Source organism: Vicugna pacos, chromosome 18, assembly GCF_048564905.1.
Source record: "Vicugna pacos chromosome 18, VicPac4, whole genome shotgun sequence".
Taxonomy (NCBI): domain Eukaryota; kingdom Metazoa; phylum Chordata; class Mammalia; order Artiodactyla; family Camelidae; genus Vicugna; species Vicugna pacos.
The window spans coordinates 42,299,917-42,320,815 of record NC_133004.1 but is presented as its reverse complement, the minus strand read 5'-3'; the positions used below and the strand labels follow the sequence as shown (position 1 = coordinate 42,320,815).

The following is a 20,899-nucleotide window of genomic DNA, read 5'->3' as shown; positions in this document are numbered from 1 at the left end:
TGCTCCGTTGTCTGCGGAGACCACACCTGCCTGGGGTGTCTCTTGTGCCCGAGCGGGGCCTGTGCGCTGGGGGCGGGCCGCGCAGCTGAGAGCTCTCCTCCTGCCGCCTCCAGGTGTTCGGGCGGAGCCAGTCCCTGCCAGGCGCAGACTCCCTTCTCGCCAAGCCCATCGACAAGCAGCACACGGACACCGTGGTGAACTTCCTCATCCGGGTGGCCTGTCAGGTGCGGTATCTGCACATCTTAGTTTCACGATTCTTCTAAGCCAGGGCTGTCTGGTAGACACCAGTGAGTCTGACTATCCATGACAGTCAAAAAGGGAACAGACGGACCAAGGTCTGAGAGCAAGTTTTGTCCCTTTCACATCCAATTCCATTTGTTTCATGGCACACTAATATTTCTGAAATCTCCTGGTGTCTTATAGTTGATAGGATTTTGAAAAACATTTTTTCTTTCAGCAGTGATAAAATAATGGTATATCCTATAATAGTATTCTCATATTGGAGAAGCATGGCAGTTCAGTGTTCTTGGGCAAATTATTTGACTTCTAAGTTACCCATCTCTTAAAGGTGTTGGGATGATCCACCCTGCATAAGTTAGGGCAGTGCTTACTAATTTAAATGCTTCGTAACTTGCATTTATTTACCACCATTCATATCAGTGTGTATTTTCATGGTGGTGTTGGGAATCCATTGCTGAAACTTCTCATTTCTATATTTCAAAAAACATTAAATGGAATTTTCCTTACTAAGTAGTTTTTATAATTATTAAACAAAATTGCATAGCTTGCAGCACTATTGAGGATCTCCAAGTGCTGGAAACAATCTACTCCTGAACTGTTCAGTCGATGCTTGCTTGTGGGCTGCAGCGTGTGGGGCACAGCTGGGGAGGCCCAGTGGGGAGGTGCTGATCCATTAATCGCGCAAATCCCCACTGCAGGGGGCGGGGTCCAGGGGGAGCAGAGATAGCTGAGTTGAGTCTGATAGGAGAGGAGGTGGCTGTGAGGTGGAGCACTGGGATGGGAGGGTGTGGAGCCCGGGCGGACAAGAATGTGCACGCAGATGCAGTGAACCTTGGGCTTGAATTTGAGTGAATTTCCAGGTTAATGACAACACCAACACTGCGGGGTCTCCTGGGGAGGTGCTGTCCCGCCGGTGTGTGACTCTCCTAAAGACGGCCTTGCGACCGGACATGTGGTCCAAGTCGGAGCTCAAACTGCAGTGGTTCGACAAGCTGCTGATGAGCGTGGTAGGTGCAGGGGTCCTCGGGACGGGGGGCCACAACCACCTCCTCTTCTGGCTGCTAATGAAGAGGAGGGAGTGTCACTCACTGAAATTGGTTTTAAAACAGCAGCCCTCACCTCTAGCCCCATGTAGAGTTAGGAATTTTGAAGACGTGATGGTTCTCTTGCCTTTCACAGGCACATTTCTTAAACCGACCTGCCAGCTGGCTTGGAATATGCACTTTTAATTGATTTGCACAACAACCTTTAAAAGAAACTTGGAAGTTTTAAAATAGATTGAATGATGGGTATGGCACTGTATAGTCAGGTAATAAGAGAAAGCCCCCAAATACTGATCGTTTGGTGGGTTTTTTGTTGTTTTTGTTTCTGTAAAACTACAAAATCCTGTAATTTTCTTGGAGGTTGCGAAAGCTGTTCTCTTGCCTTACCCATTTAATCAGTAGGACATGTTCAGTATGTCTAGTTCTACAGTGAAATTTGAAAATTTATTGCCCTGGAATTATAAAACCTACTGTGAGCATTTGTTACTTTGTGCTGCAGAGATGAGCATTCTTGCTCAGCTTTTTGAAAGGTTACAAAGGATACTATGTCACAAAAGCAGTAGGGTGGTAGGCCCCCAAGATCTGCAGCACGTGCTTTTATTATAGCGTGGTGCTTAACTTCTAGATTATCTGCAGATTTACTTTCTTTTTCTTTTTGAAAGGTCAGATTGCTTTCCTATCAAATGTAGTCCCAGTTCAGCCAAGCTCAGCCACTTGATAGGCTGACATTTCCATGGAGCAGTGTCGTGCTCACAGGGACTCTGCCTTTCCCATAATCTCTAGTAAGTGGGAGGTGTTCCCTCCGACCCACGGTGCACACATAGTGCACCTGCAAAGTACGTGTGTGTCTGCCACAGAAGTAAGCGTGCGAAGCCATGCCTAAATCCTCACTGCACGCCATGTGCTCTGTTAGCGTCATTTGTTTCTTTCTTTTTTTTTTTTTTTTAACGCTGACATTTTTTAGATTGATTTCAAGATGTAGTTTCAAAGGTACATCCTTTTGGAAGGATATTTGTATTTTAACTAAAAACATGCCTGGTGAAAACAAAAATCATTGCAATAATTGCCTTTTTAAATCAGATTTCAGTGCTTTCCAAAATTTTAGTGTCATCTAGTATTGAGTATTAATTTTTTCCAAGAGCTTTTAAAATGAAGTTCTACTGAGTATTTAAAGCAAATTTATTAAAAGGGACATTATGTAATCCTGCTGTATGAATAAAATAGGGTGGTCATTTATACGTCTGACATGTTCCTTCTTCAGTGGTTCTTGTTTCATTTCTTAGTACTTACTGGCACGTAGTTTTAGTTTTGCCTGATTGATGTTCCTGTAATTCACTGTACTGTTGACTTCATCTGTGCGTGGCCTGTGTTCTTCACTCCAGGAGCAGCCTAATCAAGTGAACTACGGAAACATCTGCACGGGGCTGGAGGTGCTGAGCTTCCTGCTAACCGTTCTCCAGTCTCCAGCCATCCTAAGTAGCTTCAAACCCCTGCAGCGTGGAATCGCTGCCTGTATGACGTGCGGAAACACCAAAGTCTTACGCGCCGTCCACAGCCTTCTCTCCCGCCTCATGAGTATTTTCCCAACCGAACCAAGTACGTGACCTTTTCCATTGGTGCCTGTCCTTGCAAGCGGATGGCTGGGCCCAGAGCCTGTTCCTGGGGATGTGCGCCCTCCACGTACCACCCGGGCGTGTTATCACCCCACTCTTGTTTCTACCTTCAGACTCTTTTTAAACAGTAGCAGTCTTCACATTTTGTGTCTGCTTTGGAAGTGTAGTTTTTCATCAGCCAAACATTACTCTTTCCTTAAGGTATTAAAAGGAAGTTAGTTTGAAGTGTTTGTCAAGTGTTGAATGGTTGACCAGATAGAATTTTGGTGTATTATAAGCAGGTGTGTTTAGAGTGTGTTCAGGTTAGGCTTGGTGGAATGAAAGGTTGTCCCTGAGCTCTGTAAAGTGGGAACCACACGTCCTGCAGTGAGAGCGGTGCCCATGCCAGTCACCACAGGCCCCAGGCCACTAGAGCTCAGTCGCTGGTGTGAGGAAAGCCTCCCATGGGCGGGTCTGGGAGCCCAGACTGCAGAGCCCAGGCCCTCACTTCTGTTCCAGGCACATCCAGTGTGGCCTCCAAGTATGAGGAGCTGGAGTGTCTCTATGCAGCGGTGGGGAAGGTTGTCTACGAAGGGCTCACCAGCTACGAGAAGGCTGCCAACGCAAACCCCTCCCAGCTCTTCGGTGAGTGTGTGTCCATCGTGGTTTTCCCAGCGATGGTTCGGCCTGGCATCCATCTCCCTGCGGTCGATGGATGAGCTTTCCTTCTGGGGGAGGCGCAGGGTGTTGGGAGGAGCTTGGAGCTGACGCGTTGTTGAGGATGCCTGTGGGTGGCCGTGTGCACGCAAGGCCACAGTCCTCTGTGGTCTTAGAGGTGAGTGACCCCGACCCTGTCCAGCATCGGAGCTTCCTGGGTTCTTCCCACCTCGGCCTCAGATGAGAGTGGAATTGCCCCGAGGTGCTTGCATCCTGCTGACCCAGTTTTATACTGAACCCAGAGATGCTCCTATGCAGATATAAATATGTCTTTCACGACATGTTCACCTGCCGTTAAGCCACGTATGAGACAAGAACTAGTCCCCATCTACTTGGCAAGTCTCTGGCTACCCTGGGAGAAACGAAATTGGTTTCTTGGGTAATTAGGACAACTGGATGGCTCCGATGTCCAGGTCCCCAGAACTCAAATGTGTAGTTACCTCTGCTTTTTGTGAAACTCACCTCTTGGGAGGATCAGACTTTGGGTTGGCAAATCTGAAGATTTTTTTCTCCTTTGTTACATGTTCTTTGTGTAAAATTTTGAAACTACAAATGAAGGAGAACTGAAAGTACATATAAGCCTCTGTACTTAGTGGCTTACTCACTCTAAACATTTCGATGTGTGTGTTCTTTTATACACGTTTATAAGTACACACACAGGTAGCCTTTGTTATGCAAACACTTGTTTCCGAATTTGCCAACTGAATACATTATTTTTTAATTAATTTCTTGCTCTCCAAACTCCTGCTGTTTGCTCTCTGAAATTCAGGAGCCAGATGAACTGAATTCACATGGTATCCCTTGCTATTAAGGCTGTCGTCTCTGTTCTGGAGCCAGATAGATTTGGATAGTGAGGCAAGTGGGATCGCATGGTGTCCAGCTCAGTATAGCGTGAACGTCTTGTTAATTCTCCAGAGGACTGTCTTTGAAAGGAGCTGCCTTCCGCAGTGGCCCCGGCTCCCTCTGTGAGGATGGCAGCAGGCGAGGCGCAGCCCCAGGGCTAGTGGGCTCCATCCTCTCCCTGTACTAGACCCAGGTTACACCCTGGGCTCGTTACTGCCTCTGCTCAACAGAGGAGGGTGCAGCAGCTGAAACGGCCAGAATCCACCCCCATGTTCATCGTCGTCAAATTTCCTGGGTTGCTTGTCATGAGACCAGACTGGTCATACATTTCTGTACAGGGCAACGAGGGGATGGGAAGGGGGAGGGGTCTTCAGTGCCCCAACCCCGGGTTGTTCAGGGGTCAACCGAGCAAGTGTTTCCATGGCGTGTGTAGCTGACAGCCCGGGGACCAGGGCTGCCAACCCCTGCACAGTTGGAAATCTCTGTATGAGTTACGTTTGACCCTCTGCATGTGACATACCCGTGCTTCCTCCGAGTCCCAGTGCCGCCTCCTCAGGGCCATCCAGCCGCAGGGCTTAGGTATTTACTGTTGGAAAAGGCCGTGTGAGTGGACTCACGCAGCCCAAACCTATGTCGTTCAAGGGTCAGCTGTAATGCTGACATTTGGGGTTAGCCTCTGCTTTTATCAGAAATGACACATTTTTGTCAGCACATTTTTAAAATGTTTTAAATAGTATATTTTTGTTATTTACTTTAAAAGACTTTCCTTGAGAGACAGCTGGCACTTTCTGCCTTTCAGGGACCCTCATGATCCTCAAGTCCGCCTGCAGCAACAACCCGAGCTACATAGACAGGCTGATCTCGGTCTTCATGCGCTCCCTGCAGAAGATGGTCCGCGAGCACCTGAACCCACAGGCCGCCTCGGGAAGTGCTGAAGCCACCTCAGGTGACAGGCGTGGTCCCCCGAGTCCTTCCCCAGGACTTCAGCACCTCAGCGGTGCCGGCCGTGTGATTGGATTCTAAAGCCAGCACAAATGCCTGTTTATTTGTGCAGTATCATTTGTTCTTAACAAAGAGAGTTTCTGAACATTTCACTTAAAAACAAAATCAAACTCATTTTTAAAATGAACTGCTTTTAAAATCTGTTAATGAAGGAATTTTCAAATAGGTGCACGCTTTATGTGGAACGTTCACCACTGTATAAGAGCTATCTAATGATCTTGCTGGAAACCAGAGATTGCTTAAACAGAGCTATTATTTCTGAAGAAGGATTAAGTCGTGGGTTGCAGACCTGAGCGGTGTGAGCTCAGGGATCTGGGTGCTGAGTTGGTGAGGGGTGGGGAGCTGTGGCTGTCACCTCTGCTGGATGCCCCTTGGAGCACGAGTGCCATGCATGTGGCTTTGGGACTTGGCTGTGCCCGGGGGCTGCCTGCATGGGCCCCATCAGCTTCATCGTCCTCTCCTCCGTGGGGAGGCTCTTCCGTGGCCACCCTTGCAAGGTGGAGTACCAAGAAAGTGATGAGGCACTTCAAATCCCAGCGCTCCGCTGGCTGGAGAAGATACCTGGGGGGGGGATGTACGCAGAATCCAGCGCACCACCCACGTGGCGGCTGCCTGCCCATTGAGGAGGGCTTGTAGAGACTGGGGTGTGTTCTGTCTCCGCATGAGCAGGGACCAGCGAGCTGGTGATGCTGAGCCTGGAGCTGGTGAAAACGCGCCTGGCTGTGATGAGCATGGAGATGCGGAAGAACTTCATTCAGGCCGTCCTGACCTCCCTCATCGAGAAATCCCCCGACGCCAAAGTCCTCCGGGCCGTGGTTAAAATCGTGGAAGAATGGGTGAAAAATAATTCCCCGATGGCAGCCAATCAGGTGAGCGGGGAGGGCTGGGCGGCCCTGTCGGAGCCCCTCTGCAGGTTCTCAAGCAAAACCTTTTTTCATGCCCTGTTTGCATTGAGGGGATCTTTCTTTAAGGTGGACTTTTCTCACTGTGCTTAGCAGGTTTTAAACAGAAATTTGAGATAACAGGTCACTTATCTTAATGTGGTTTTATTCCTGTTAAAATGTTAAACCTTACTTGTTAGTTTTGGTGGCAAAGGTAAGCCAATAAATTGTAATTGCAGTGAGGAGTATTATCGAGTTCAGTGAGGTGCTTGCAACTTCTGATTTGTCTTGAAGTTCAGTTCTTTCTCTCCAAAGCGAGCTGTAGCCTCTCCCAGGAAAGTCAGGTTGGCCCCTGTCTTGATCTTAAGCATCCAAAGAACCATCTTTGATTTTTCTGTTCAGAAATGACCCTGTCTTTTTTCACCTGACAAAATTGTAGGAGCTTAAAAATTAGTACAGCAGGTGGCTGAAAGACTTTGAGCATGTGTTTTCTCAAGTAGATGTAATTGAGCTCTTCCTTTTGAAAAACAAACTTGTGCAGACGCCTACACTCCGGGAGAAGTCCATTTTGCTTGTGAAAATGATGACCTACATAGAAAAACGTTTTCCAGAAGACCTTGAATTAAATGCCCAGTTTTTAGACCTCGTTAACTACGTCTACAGGTAATCACAGCAGTTAACCAGATGTTGTGCATCAGTCCCTAACGTGTTCTCTGACCAGCCAGTAACATGACATTAATTTTCTCATTGTACCTAAATTTTAAATGTTCATTTAAATACTAAATCACAAAGAATGTGTTGGTGTCACTGAGCCTTTTGCTCCAACGCTGCATCAGCTCGTGATTTGGGACAGTCTTGGCCTTCATGGCGGCAGTCTAGGGGTTGGCATCCACTTGCCCTCTGCCCCTTCTCATGGCTCTGCTCTCTTGGTGTCACTCCCCCGATTACAGGGACGAGACGCTGTCTGGCAGTGAGCTGACTGCGAAACTGGAACCTGCCTTTCTCTCTGGGCTGCGTTGTGCACAGCCACTCATCAGGGCCAAGTTTTTCGAGGTTTTCGACAACTCTATGAAGCGGCGCGTCTACGAGCGCCTGCTCTACGTGACCTGTTCCCAGAATTGGGAGGCCATGGGGAACCACTTCTGGATCAAGCAGTGCATTGAGGTAGGGCGAGCAGCTCAGCACACGTGGCCAGGAGGTGCCCACATGCAAGGTGGGTTAGGAACCTCCCCCCGAGAGCCGCCTTTTATCTCTAGGAGGCAAGGAAAGACTCACAGCAGGAAGGTGGCGCCACAGCTCTGCCCCGTGGGTGAGGGCGAGGGCGAGGGGTGCTGCGGGTCGGGGCCGTCTCGGGGGGTGGCAGGTCGGAGGCCTCTCGTGTTTCTGACGGGGTCTGGTGAGACTGCTCACTTTCTTGTTTGCTTCCTTCATTCTTGGGCTGGATCCCCAACTTGCTGCACCAGGCAGCCTGGCTTCCCCGCAGCAGGTGCCGCAGCTATGCTAGGGCGACCGGCGCCAGGTGACTGTGTCTTGTGGATGGACGCAGTGCGGTTCTCCTTGAGGGAAGTGAGAGCTCATTAGCGATTTCCATGGGTGCTGAGCGTGTGTATCCAGAGCTGCAGGTGCTAATAGTGACACAGTGGGCAGAGACCCCGGACTGATGCTTCATTCATTCAGGAGGCCTGTTGATTGCGGTCAGGCGGCAGGCCCTGGTCAGGTGGGAACAAAGATGGAAAAGACACTGGACTGTAGGGACAGGGCTGGTGGAAGCGCACAGCCAGGAACCCGCTGTCCCTCCCGTCCTCTGTCCTGTGTGTGTGGTCCATCACCAGCTGTTACCCACGTGAGACCACTGGCTTTTCTCCCTGCCCCTGTCTTCCTCCCTCTCTCAGCCATTGCCATTCCACACAAAGATGACAGGACCGTGTCCTCGGCGTTCGCCCACCTTTCCTCCGGCCCACCAGGGTGGTTCTGGCAGAGTAAAGCAGACTGTCCCTCTTGCCGTCGTGCCAGGCACAAGAGCTACCCTCCAGGATACGGTCTCTCTGGCCCCCTTGTGCCCGGGCCTTCGCCCCTCTCTCCAGCCCTGTACTGTTCCTCTATCCCTCTCTCATTAGTGTCCCCTGCTGGCCTTTCCACCTGTGCCACATTCCTGACCCCCTTGCCCAAGCGGGCACCCTTGTATTCTCTGTCACTCTGCCCGTGAGGGCTGTGTCCTCACAGGGAGTTTGTGTCTGTTCATGTTTCGATGTTGGTCTCTTCCTTCTCTCCGACACTTCAGCCTCACCAGGGCAGGGGCACCGTCGCTGTGAAGTTGACAAGTGAACGTCCAAGTCCTCACACAGCACCTCGTGGGTGTTCAGTAAATAGTTGCCAAAAGAATGCAGGAGTGGCTTGGTCAGGACAGCGTGAGCAAGGCCGGGGCTGGGGGTGCAGTCACGGGTGGGGGGGTGCTGTGTTTTGGAGATCTCGTGAGCGCCGCCCAGGGGCTTGCGCGGCCCCTGCGGGCTGTGGGAGGGGCGCCACGGTCTACAGTCTTGGGGAGGATGGGTCTGAGTAGGGTGCATCGGGGTGAGTGAGAACGTTGTGTCCAGGCAGGACGTGGTGATGAGGTAGGGGCCGAGCGGGAAGGAGAAGTGGGTGTGTGAAGCGAGGGCGTCCATGCTTCCTGCGTAGGGTAGGGGGGTGGTACTCTGAGGCAGCCGAAGAGGCATCCTGGCTGGTCGGGGAAGGAGACGTCGAGGGTGCCTGGACGCGGGGTCAGAGGTGCCTGAGCGGGGATCCCGTCTAAGCTGGGGAGGGGTGTGGAGCCTACTGGGCGGGGGCCATCACTGCGCAAGCTGCTGGAGGCGCGAGGTGTTGACCAGGGTCTGTCCGCACCTGCTTGTGGGCCGTGTGTCAGGTCTTACTTCTTTCCTTCACCCACTCCAGCTCCTCCTGGCTGTGTGTGAGAAGAGCACGCCCATCGGCACCAGCTGCCAAGGGGCAATGCTCCCGTCCATCACCAACGTCATCAACCTGGCCGACAGCCATGACCGGGCGGCCTTCGCCATGGTCACGCACGTCAAGCAGGAGCCCCGGGAGCGGGAGAGCAGCGAGTCCAAGGAGGAGGTACCGCAGGGCCGCCAGGCCGCCTTTCACAGTGGGATTCCCATTTCTGCTGAAGGATTTACATCAGCCATGGCTTTTATTAGGACAGGAGTGATGTGTCAGAGCCTGTCTCCCCCTAAAAGCTCTGAATGTGATGCCTGTGTTCAGTTAGATTGTCTTCCTTTTTTTTTCATGTTGAGGTATAATTGACATGCATCATGTTAGTTTCAGGTGTGCAACGTAATGATTTGGTACTGGAATATATTGTGAAATGATCACCACAGCGTCTAACTTCCATCACCACACATGGTTACAGAATTTTTTTCTTATGACAAGAAATTTTAAGATTTGCTCTCAGCAGCCTTCAGATACACAGCACCGTGTTACTGTCTGTGGGCGCACACGGTGCGTCGCATCCCCGTGGCTTATTAATTTTGTAACTGGAAGTTTGTACCTTTTGACTCCTTTCACTCATTTCACCCACTGCCCCCCAACCCCCGAACCCCCCGCCTTTGACAACTGCCAGTCTTCTCTGTGTCTTCGACCTTGTGTGTGTGTGTGATTGTGTGTGTGTGTTTAGGTTCATATATAAGTGAGATCATATGATCTTTCTGTCTGACTTTTGTCACTTAGTACAGTGCTCCCAAGGTCCATCCATGTTGTCACAAATGGCAAGGTGTCATTCTCCTCTATGATTGAATAATACTCCATTGTTTACACACACACACACACACACACACACACACACACACAGTCCATTCATCTGTCGATGGACACAGATTACTTGCATTCAGTTAGGTTTGTTTAAGGTAGAGTTGAGAAGCATCTTGTGTTGCCGTTCACTGTGAGAGGTCACTTTATATCGGCTCCTGCTGCTCAGCCCGGGGTATTTTACTGTTGGGTGATTTCTCTCTGCGAGTTAGCAGTAGCCCATGCTGTGTTACAGAGCACCGCCCTGGGGAGGGACGCCTGTCATAAAGGAGCCGTGGCTCTAGCTGGCTCCACACACAGCCTGCCAGGAGCCTCCCCGTCTCCGCCCAGTCCTGGCTGGAGCAGCTGTGAGGCCCAGAACTAACTGACCAGCAAGGCTGAGGCCTTTCTCCAGCTGCTTTTCAGTCCTCTGTGTGGCTGACACTACCCAAGACACAGATCCTTAAACTGTTTCCTTTGGGTCGTTGTCCCTTGGAAGCCTGGTCTGTCTGGAGCATTGGGTTTTAGAAGACAGCCCCTCAGTATTGAAGGAGGAGGGACCCTCTTTGCTTTAAAAGGGGTAGTTTGTACCCTCTGTTATATGTAAGGTATCTACTTGTTTTATTAACAAGATGTAAAATTTTTTTGCCAACACTTAGCACTTGCTAAGCACTAGATCATTTGGTGACATGATCTTTTTTTCTTTCTGTAACCCCCCTGTGTGAAATAAATTGCCAGCTTGGAGGTGATTCTTCTGCATTTTCAGGGGCACACATCAAATGGTTGATGACTTGACTTGGAGCCTAGTCTGACGATTGGATTTTGACTCTGACTTCCCAGAAACTTCAGACAGAAATAAGACTTATTCTTTTGGGGGAATGACTTGTATAAAACACTGTGTCACCAAGATTCTGTGTGTTTACCCCAACAATGTTCTCATGTGCAAGGCAGCCAGGCAGCTATATTGCATTTTGAGGAATGGCAGGCTGTAATTCCTAATAACTTTTATTATTTTTACTGTTTAAAGTTGTACTTTCTAAAAAATTTTGCTCTCCATAACCTAAATATGAAAGCAAAACGTTGACATTTTTATAGTGTCATGTAAGAAAGAAAGGGGTAGGGCTGGTCTAGTTTAATCTAGTTGTTTATTTTAGAATTTAGGATTTTTTAAGTAATTATAAACTTCCAGGAAACTAAAATTTTACTTGCCGAAAAATGTAAGGAGTTTGTAAGAGTTATGGTTTTTTTACTTTCTTTACAATGTGACCCTTTGTTTTTGCGTGTGTATTTTTGTTTTTTAGGATGTGGAGATAGATATTGAACTAGCTCCTGGAGATCAGACCAGCACGCCCAAGACCAAAGAACTCTCTGAAAAGGACATTGGAAACCAGCTGCACATGTTAACCAACCGACACGACAAATTCCTTGACACGCTCCGTGAAGTGAAGGTCTGTGCAGATCTGGGGGGGTAGTTGTGGTCTCCCCTCCCTCCAGTGTTCTGAACAGTCCATGAACCTGTGGGACCCCCCCCCAATTCACGGCTTGAGATGCGCATTTCTGTCAGTGGGTCTGTGGTCACTGAGTGCTTTGGCCTCTGCTAAATTGACTTGGAGCCAAGAGGCGCCTGACATCCAGACTGGGATGAAGGGAGCAGCCACATGCGCTCAGGGAGGCTCGTTCCTCACGGTCTTCCTCACGGGGCAGCCTGAGTAGCAGACGAAAAGTATTCTTCACTTTAGTGTTTCCGCCCGTTTTCCTTGGTTTGTGCGTTTGTCATAGAGACGTTGAGTAAAAGGCACAGCGTAACCGTGATGCGTGCGTCTCTGGCCCTGTCTCCATCTTGGGGTGCCAGGGCCCGCAGTGGGCTGGCGAGCATGTGCCCAAGACCCTCTGTGCCAGCTGCTTGAGGCCTTGTAGGGAGGTGGGCATCCGGGAAGCAGCTAGAAACCTGGCCGTTGAGAAGCAGTGTCTGCAGCAGATTCTTGTCAAAAGAAACAAAGCTGTGGACAAAAATCAAATGCATCTGTGGACGTGACAGGCCCTGGGGGCCCTTGTTCCCACCCCGTTCCCACCTCGGCCCACTCACAGGGTGTTCTGGGCCAGACTGGTCCAGTCACTTCCATCTCTGGTCCACTGTCAGGTGCAGAGACTCTGAACTGTCACGGCTCTTGATTTGTTCTCAGAATTATTCCTATTGGCAAATCACATAGCTCGTATGTGTATTTCTCCCGTTTCCCCTACGTATTTTCAGTAGCCTCTGCTTTGAAGGCACTTGTATGCCTCTCGTCTGCACTTGTAGCGCCAGCATCATGTTTGTGCTTCTTGGACGTGGAGGAATCAGTAATAATAGGAAGTGCCCTTGAAAGTTAAAAAACGTAGGCACACTGTTGGTGAGCCCCTCACCCACGCCCATGCTCAGCTGCTCAGCTCACCAGGGGTTCTGGTGCTCAGAATCTGTGTTTCACTTTGCCCTGACGTTTGTTCGGGTCAGTTTGGGAGCGGAGGGGCGTCTATCTGGTGGAGTGTGGGACTGCAGTGTCCCCCGGCACAGACGTGAGAGGCACCTGCACGGCAGGAGTTTGCGCGCAGGCCCGGCTACACCAGTCCATTCTCCCCGCAGACCGGAGCGCTGCTCGGCGCCTTCGTCCAGCTGTGCCACATTTCCACCACCCTGGCAGAAAAGACGTGGGTCCAGCTTTTTCCCAGATTGTGGAAAATTCTGTCTGACAGGCAGCAGCATGTGAGTGTATTTCATAAATCCTCTTTTGAAAACTAGTTTTTGCTTTTAGTAAGTATTTGTGAGAAAAAGTGATCTTAAATTTCAAAGGATGAGGAAACTACTCTTATTTAAAAGTGAATTATCAGAAATAGCCCAGATGCCATGTGAGAGAGTAGACATGCTGATTTTTGAACAAGGACCCAAGTTACCGCACTGCTTGGTTTCAGGCGCTGGCAGGGGAGATCAGTCCGTTCCTGTGCAGCGGCAGTCACCAGGTGCAGCGGGATTGTCAGCCCAGCGCTCTGAACTGCTTCGTGGAAGCCATGTCCCAGTGTGTCCCCCCCATTCCCATCCGACCCTGCGTCCTGAAGTACTTGGGAAAAACCCACAACCTCTGGTTCCGGTCCACACTGATGCTAGAGCACCAGGCCTTTGAAAAAGGTCTGAGCCTGCAGATTAAGCCGAAGCAAACAACGGAGTTTTATGAGCAGGAGAGCATAACTCCACCTCAGCAGGTGAGGCCTCACTGCTTTTGTCGATCAAGTCTTCCTTGTCAGTGACTTCACATTTTCGATTTCGTTGTAAATCGGGGTACTGTGAAGTTGCTTTTTTGGGAAGAATGGTTTTGTCACGGGCACTCATAGACACCAGCGTCTGTGTCCTCAGGAGATCCTGGACTCCCTCGCCGAGCTGTACTCCTTGTTACAAGAGGAGGACATGTGGGCGGGTCTGTGGCAGAAGCGCTGCAGGTACTCGGAGACGGCAACCGCCATCGCCTATGAGCAGCACGGCTTCTTCGAGCAGGTAGCGCTGCCGGCGGGTGCGGGGGGCCACAGGAAGGCCGCTGCTGGCCGCACTTTGCTGTCGCGTCCTCAAGTCAGGTCACACTCAAATAGAAGTTTGTTGTTTATTGGGAGCATTTATTTATCCTACACATAGAGGCTGTTTGATCGAGGTCTCAGTTTAAGAGAAATGTGCATATGTGACATGAACATTTTTAGAGCTCTGTCCTGAATCCCTTACTGTCAGCTGCTCACGTGAATGCTTTTTATTTGCAGTCCTTGGTCCTAAGGGAAGGGTAGGTAGGTTGTGTCTAGTGTAAGACTAACCTTGTACCGGTCCTTTCGCTGCAGTAGGGTCACTGTCGCAGGTGCAGTCACCGCCCTGTGTGGGACACTGAGCACAGACACTCCAGCAGCAAAGGCACGGGCTGTGGCCCCTGCTTTCATTACCACCGAGGATGGAGAGTGAATGTGGGTCTGGGCAGAGTCTGCTCCTTCCCTTCTGTGTGGGGACCTGTGCACCCACCTCCTCCCACTCTCCTGTGTTCTGAGTGAAGAATTTGGGGTGTCAGGTGACCTGAGAGAAGAGCATGAGACACTCCTAGGTCTGGGACCTGGCTTTTCCTCAGTCACTGGGCAGTGGTCATACAGAGGTTCTGGTTAAACAGCCGTGTGAAAGCATTATTAACTTTTTTAGGCACAAGAATCCTATGAAAAGGCAATGGATAAAGCCAAAAAAGAACATGAGAGGAGTAATGCATCTCCCGCTATTTTCCCAGAGTACCAGCTTTGGGAGGACCACTGGATTCGGTAAGCTGAAAGTGATGTGTTCAAGGGTCAGCTAAGGGGACCAGTGAAAAGTCTCCAATGTACTCTCACAAGTATTTTTAAAAGGGATCTTTGCTTCTTTCTTTATGGCCCCAAAGGAAAGAACAAACAAAAATCTGCACATAGCTGTCAAGTCTTGAGTCACTGAGAGTGTGCTGGAGAAACAGTAAAACGAGCTCAGATTCCAGGGCTCTGAGCTCCTTGCTATGGGTGGGGGGGTGGGGGGCTCTCACTGCCTCAGGGGAGCAGCTTCCTGGGGCACCTCAGCATCCCGCAGAAGCCTCCCTTCTTTGTGTGGGCAGCAGTTTCTTTTCCTTCTGTGGATTGGAAGTGAATGGCTGGATCCTGTCTTCTGCCCTTTCTGAGTCTGTGTGGTAACTGAGCGTTGGTCCTGAATTCATGGTCTCTAGGTGCTCCAAGGAGCTGAACCAGTGGGAAGCCCTGACAGAATACGGCCAGTCCAAAGGTCACATCAACCCTTACCTCGTCCTGGAGTGTGCTTGGCGGGTGTCCAACTGGACGGCCATGAAGGAGGCCTTGGTGCAGGTGAGACGTTCCTCCTGCCTCCCAGGGACATGTCCACTCTCAGGTTGTAGTCTCTGCAGCCACGTGGGTCTCTCTGGCCAAAGTCATGAACCTCTGGAGATTTCCCTTCACTTGCAGCAAGCTGGGTGTTCTGGCAGATGAAAGATAGCTTCACTTTCTCTTTCTGGCTTATTTCACTTAGAATGACAATCTCCAGAGCCATCCATGTTCCTGCAAATGGCATTATTTTATTATTTTTTATGGCTGAGTAGTATTCCACTGCATAAATACACCACGCCTTCTTTATCTAATCATCTGTCGACGGACATTTAGGTTGTTTCCGTGTCCTGGCTATTATGAATAATGCTGCTGTGAACATTGGGGTGCAAGTATCTTTTTGAATTAAGGTTCCCTCTGGATATATGCCCAGGGGTGGGATTGCTGGATCATAGACTTACCATATTTTTAGTCTTTTGAGGAGTCTCCATGCTGTTTTCCACAGTGGCTGCACCAAACTGCATTCCCACCGACAGTGTAGGAGGGTTCCCTTTTCTCCACAGCCTCTCCAGCATTTGTCATTTGTGGACTTCTGAATGATGGCCATTCTGACTGGTGTGAGGTGATACCTGATTATAGTTTTGATTTGCATCTCTCTGATAATTAGCAATGTTGGACATTTTTTCATATGCCTACGGCTGTTTGTGTTCATTGGAGAATTGCTTGAAGTTCTTCTGCCCATTTTGGTTTGGGTTGTTTGTTTTTTTCTTATTAAGTCATATGAGCTGGAAATTAAGCCCTTGTCAGTCTCATCTTTTGCAAATATTTTCTCCCCTTCTGTAGGTTGTTTTGTTTTGCTTATGGTTTCCTTTGCTGTGCAAAAGTTTGTAAGTTTAATTAGGTCCCATTTGTTTATTTTTGCTTTTATTTCTATTGCTTGGGTAGACTGCTCGAGGAGAACATTGCTGAGATGTATGTCAGATAATGTTTTGCCTGTGTTTTCTTCTAGGAGGTTTATTGTGTCTTGTCTTGTCTTTAAGCCATTTTGAGTTTATTTTTGTGTATGGTGTGAGGGAGTACGCTAACTTCATTGATTTACATGCTTCTGTCCAGTTTTCCCAACACCATTTGCTGAAGAGACTGTCTTTATTCTATTGTATGTTCTTGCCTCCTTTGTCAAAGATTAATTGACCCAAAGTTTGTGGGTTCAGTTCTGGGCTCTCTATTCTGTTCCATTGATCCATATGTCTGATTTTATACCAATACCAATACGTGCTGTCTTGATTACTGTAACTCTGTAGTATTGTCTGAAGTCTGGGAGGGTTATTCCTCCAGCTTCATTCTTTTTCTTTAGTAATGCCTTAGCACTTCTGGGTCTTTTGTGATTCCATATAAATTTTAGTATGATTTGTTCTAGTTCTGTGAAAAATGTCCTGGGTAATTTGATAGGGATTGCATTAAATCTGTAGATTGCTTTGGGTAGTATGGCCATTTTAACAATATTAATTCTAATCCAAGAACATGAGATATCTTTCCATTTCTTTCAGTCATCTTTAATTTTCTTAGTCAGCAATTTGTAGTTCTCTGCATGTAAGTCTTTCACTTCTTTAGTCAGATTTATTCCTAAGTGTTTAATTTTTTTGGATGCAGTTTTAAAAGGGATTATTTCTTTACTTTCCTCTTCTGATGTTTCATTGTTAGTATAAAGAAATGCTACTGATTTCTGTATGTTGATCTTGTATGACAGTAAAATTTTTGAATGTTCACTCACATTTTTATAAAGCTGAATTGCTGCTTTCTGTCTACTTCCTTATATAATATGGAACAAGTTAGGTCAGTTTCACAGGATAACAATGTGACTTGGAGATGATTCAAAAGATGAGCACATATTTAATAATTCGAAAATTCACTGGCTGACTTTGTTGATCAGTTTTCCCCTTTTTGGAACTACCAGTGACCTTAAAGCAAGGAGCTTGTGGCATGCCTTTGTAGCTGGAGAGATTGGCCACTCACTGGGATTTGGAAAAGGAGAGTATCCCAAAGAAATCTAAATGCAAGCTTCTCAGAAAAAAATGTGTCTGTTTATAGCTTAATTTCTGTTTTTTGCTTTGTATAATCAGCTGCACAAAAATTGACTTCACTTTTTGACTGTCACCACCGAGACAGTGGTATACCTGTTGCTTCCTATGTAATGTTCTTTCACCACCAGGTAGAAGTGAGTTGTCCAAAGGAGATGGCTTGGAAGGTCAACATGTACCGTGGGTACCTGGCTATCTGCCACCCCGAGGAGCAGCAGCTCAGCTTCATCGAGCGCCTGGTGGAAATGGCCAGCAGCCTGGCCATCCGCGAGTGGCGGCGGCTGCCCCACGTGGTGTCCCACGTGCACACGCCTCTTCTTCAGGTGGGTACAGTGCCCTTGTGGGAGCACAGCCTCACGGGCCCATCAGCGGAGCACCTCCTGTCCAGGCTTAGGTCTGTAAGCTGAGCAGGCCAGAAGAGAGGGAACTCCTTCCACTTGTCCTTTCCCATTTAAAATCATCCTCAGAGAAAGGAAGGCTAGAGTCAAAATGGAGAGAACTGAAGTGATGCTTCTCATTTTTGGAGCTTCCAAGGGATCTAAGCGACAGACCATCCTCAGAAGTGATTCTGACGATTTTCACTTTTGCTTTAGAAATGTTCTGTAATGCCCACCGCACAGCATCAGTGTGACGCCCCTGTCCAGCCCAGAAAGCCTCTCATCCTCTGAGGCTCTTACAGCTGCAGTTAGACTGTGCCTTGGCTTCTTCCCTTGTGTATCGTCTTCACTGCTTCTGAGTTCGTTCAGCCACGCAAACCATTCAGTGGCTCAAATCTAAAGGCCTACCCTCCCACGGCCCCTTGTGCACACTGCCCTGCTCCACGGGACGCGTTTTCCCCCCAACCCAGTCCCCGCGTGCACGCGCACACACTCCAGGGGCTCTGCCAGCTTTTGTCCTCGTATCTGGTGCCTCTCCTGGAGCAGCTTCCAGGGTTATTCAGTGAGTAAAACTGTAGGCTGATGTTGTAACAGAAGTTCAGGATGGTCATACTTCCCCTGCTTTAAAGAATAGTTTTGAGACTTTAACTGGTAAATTCTTTTTTATAGTTAGTGTATAAATAGGCTTTTTTAAGTTACGTAGTTGTTTATTAATATACTTAGATTATCCTGTCTTCTTCATAGTGAACCAGAAGTTCATTGAGGTAATTAGTCTCTTACTTTGTTTCGATGCTTTTCATTTCTGTATGTTATTTGTGGCTTTTGCTCAAGGTGAGCACTAATGTTACTTTGCAGGTGTGTAACGTCTCTAATCTAGGTTACTAAAACAGTCTAAAGCTTTGTATTTAAAGAGGACTTTTTCCTTCATATCCTTAAAGTGCAAAGGTGGGTTGTGTGTTGTAGCTATTAGGAAGAAAGTTACTACATTGAACATAGGAAAAAGGTGTCAATTCAAGAAATATTCATTATGAATGACTGAGTATTATTGTGATTGAATGACTAAGTAGTATTATGAATAAATGACTAGCATTGTGAATGAATAAGTATTATGAATAACAGTTATGAATAACTAAGTAGAAATTATTGCATAGCTATATATTCAAAGCATGGAGTATAAAATGCAGTATTTCAGACAATCTTGATTCAAGTATTCTGGAAGTGATTAAAGGCACTTGCGTATCTGTTCCACTGCTTTGGTCATGGCTGATCCTCAGTAAATATCTGTTGATTAGCTTGGTTATAAAGCTGACTGCATTTAGAGATGGTTCCCACCTCCCAGTTAAAGTCAAACAGAAGAGTACTGAGTACTGAACTTGGTGCTATTTGGGACATTCACACAATTTAAAAACATATTCTGCCTCAGTGGAGCATATAGCTGGAGAGAGATGACACATCCATAAGAAGCAAAATTTAAAGGAAGAGGGAGTCTGTGACTCAGGGCCACGCGGCAGCACAGGAAGGAAGCACAGGGTTTAGAGAAGGGAAAACCCCTGTGGAGGGGGAAGTGGGACCTGATGGGTAGAGTTTGAATAGGCTCAGAGCTGTGTCCAGGGCATCTCGTAAGGAGGTGGAGCCGGCAGCACACTTGGGGTTTAAAGGGTGGTGAACTGGACAGATCTGTAGGGATGTGATGGAAGATGCATGTATCAGCCCAAGGAGTCATTAGAACTGTGTCCTAAGATGCTCACTATGGCTCTGAGGGTCACACGTTAATGGAAGGAAAGCTTGAAGGCCTAGGGTGAGGTTGTTCTGGTCTGACACTGCAAGCCACACTTGGCTGGTGGCAAAGGGAGTGGAAAAGAGGGTTGTTGGGGCGAGGCGGGGCGGGCGGTGTATACACCTTTGCCCTCCCAGTCCCCGGTTTCACAGCACCTGCGTAGTTCAGGGGAGCGTGAGAGCGGCGTCTGAGGTGTGGGTAAGTCAGGTGTGGCATCCGAGGCATCTGAATAAGTCCCATGCTTCCTCCAGTAACTGAGTCGTGGGGCTTCCCAGCAGGCAGGCTCCTGATGGACTCTGGCTGGTTCCCTCGCTCACCCTCACCCAGCGCTCACTGTCGGCTCTCACACTGGTCCCCTGCAGGCAGCGCAGCAGATCATTGAACTTCAGGAAGCTGCACAGATAAACGCAGGCTTGCAGCCTAGCAACTTGGGGAGGAACAACAGCCTGCACGACATGAAGACGGTGGTGAAGACCTGGAGGAACCGGCTGCCTATCGTGTCGGACGACTTGTCCCACTGGAGCAGTGTCTTCATGTGGAGGCAGCATCATTACCAGGGTAAACCTACCTGGTCCGGCATGCATTCATCATGTAATTTTCCAGACACCCCACTGTTCTGGTTTCATGTCTTGGTTGTGCTTTGTTTTTTCCCTTTTACCAGATTTTCTATTTTTTGGCAGGTATGGTAGATGGTGGTTGGTATGACGAGGGTAAGGAGGAAGGGGGTGAAGGTGGGAGGAAGTCCCCGCCCCTGTTGCCTTTTTCCAGCCAGAACAGACTTGCTGGACACTGCCTGTTGCAGGGGGCGCAGGCCCATGGGGTCGGAGCTGTGGGTTGTGGCCCTCTGTTTTGAAGCCCCCCGAGGAAGAGCTTCTCTCAGGTGGCAGTGCGCAGCCTTCCCCGTTTCCCTGACCCTCGCTGCTCCTCCCCTAAACCTGTCAGGCATCTGTTGAGAGCCACCTTCGTGTTTTAGTTAGCCAGAATGCTAACGCTCAGCTTGGTAATTGGTGCTTCTTGTATCTTACTTTTGATACAGAATACAGGGAAAAGTAATGAGGATTTATCACAGAGCTTCCCATTTTCATAAGCCATGTGTGTTTGTTTTTCACTTTTTACTTAAGCCTTAGTTGTGGAACACTTTGAACAGCATTTGACTTGGACTGAGAACCCATTTCTTTGCTCTCTAGCTATTGTAACTGCGTATGAAAATAGTTCTCAGCATGATCCAAGCTCAAATAACGCTATGCTGGGGGTTCACGCATCGGCTTCAGCAATCATCCAGTATGGGAAAATCGCCCGCAAGCAGGGACTGGTCAACGTGGCTCTGGATATATTAAGTCGCATTCATACGATTCCAACCGTTCCCATTGTGGACTGCTTCCAGAAGATTCGGCAGCAAGTCAAGTGCTACCTCCAGCTGGCAGGTGTCATGGGGAAGAACGAGTGTATGCAGGTAGCGTGTCAGTGGACCCGGTGCCCGGCCCGCGCCCCGGGATCTGGGAGGAGGGGCGGGGCCGCATGGAGCTCTAAAACATTGAAACTGACTAAATACATAAAGCTTTGGAGAAAATGGTACCCTTAAGGTGTCTAGAACTGAACTTGGCATTTAGTGATTCAGTTTCAATACTACTTAAGTAAATCGTCAGTCAGTCAGTAAATATTCATGGTAGGCAGATCTGTTGTCAGTTTAAAGTATATTTGTCAATGGCCTTTGGGAC

General features: G+C 48.6%; 1 protein-coding gene across 7 annotated transcripts in view; it reads left to right on the top strand.

Moving 5' to 3' along the window:
• Positions 1–20,899, top strand: part of TRRAP (transformation/transcription domain associated protein) — a 96,847-nt gene that overhangs the window by 58,285 nt on the left and 17,663 nt on the right. For 5 of the 7 annotated variants that reach the window (XM_072943316.1, XM_072943312.1, XM_072943314.1 and 2 more), the window contains 18 exons: positions 114–224; positions 1,101–1,247; positions 2,666–2,879; positions 3,395–3,520; positions 5,235–5,381; positions 6,107–6,306; positions 6,860–6,981; positions 7,269–7,482; positions 9,250–9,429; positions 11,400–11,546; positions 12,719–12,838; positions 13,045–13,332; positions 13,484–13,621; positions 14,297–14,409; positions 14,838–14,973; positions 17,159–17,350; positions 19,544–19,772; positions 20,369–20,634. In XM_072943316.1, coding sequence (XP_072799417.1) covers positions 114–224; positions 1,101–1,247; positions 2,666–2,879; positions 3,395–3,520; positions 5,235–5,381; positions 6,107–6,306; positions 6,860–6,981; positions 7,269–7,482; positions 9,250–9,429; positions 11,400–11,546; positions 12,719–12,838; positions 13,045–13,332; positions 13,484–13,621; positions 14,297–14,409; positions 14,838–14,973; positions 17,159–17,350; positions 19,544–19,772; positions 20,369–20,634 — 3,090 coding nt within the window. The remainder of the gene's footprint in view (positions 1–113; positions 225–1,100; positions 1,248–2,665; positions 2,880–3,394; positions 3,521–5,234; positions 5,382–6,106; positions 6,307–6,859; positions 6,982–7,268; positions 7,483–9,249; positions 9,430–11,399; positions 11,547–12,718; positions 12,839–13,044; positions 13,333–13,483; positions 13,622–14,296; positions 14,410–14,837; positions 14,974–17,158; positions 17,351–19,543; positions 19,773–20,368; positions 20,635–20,899) is intronic. The other 2 variants (XM_072943315.1, XM_072943313.1) reach the window with 1 other exon arrangement.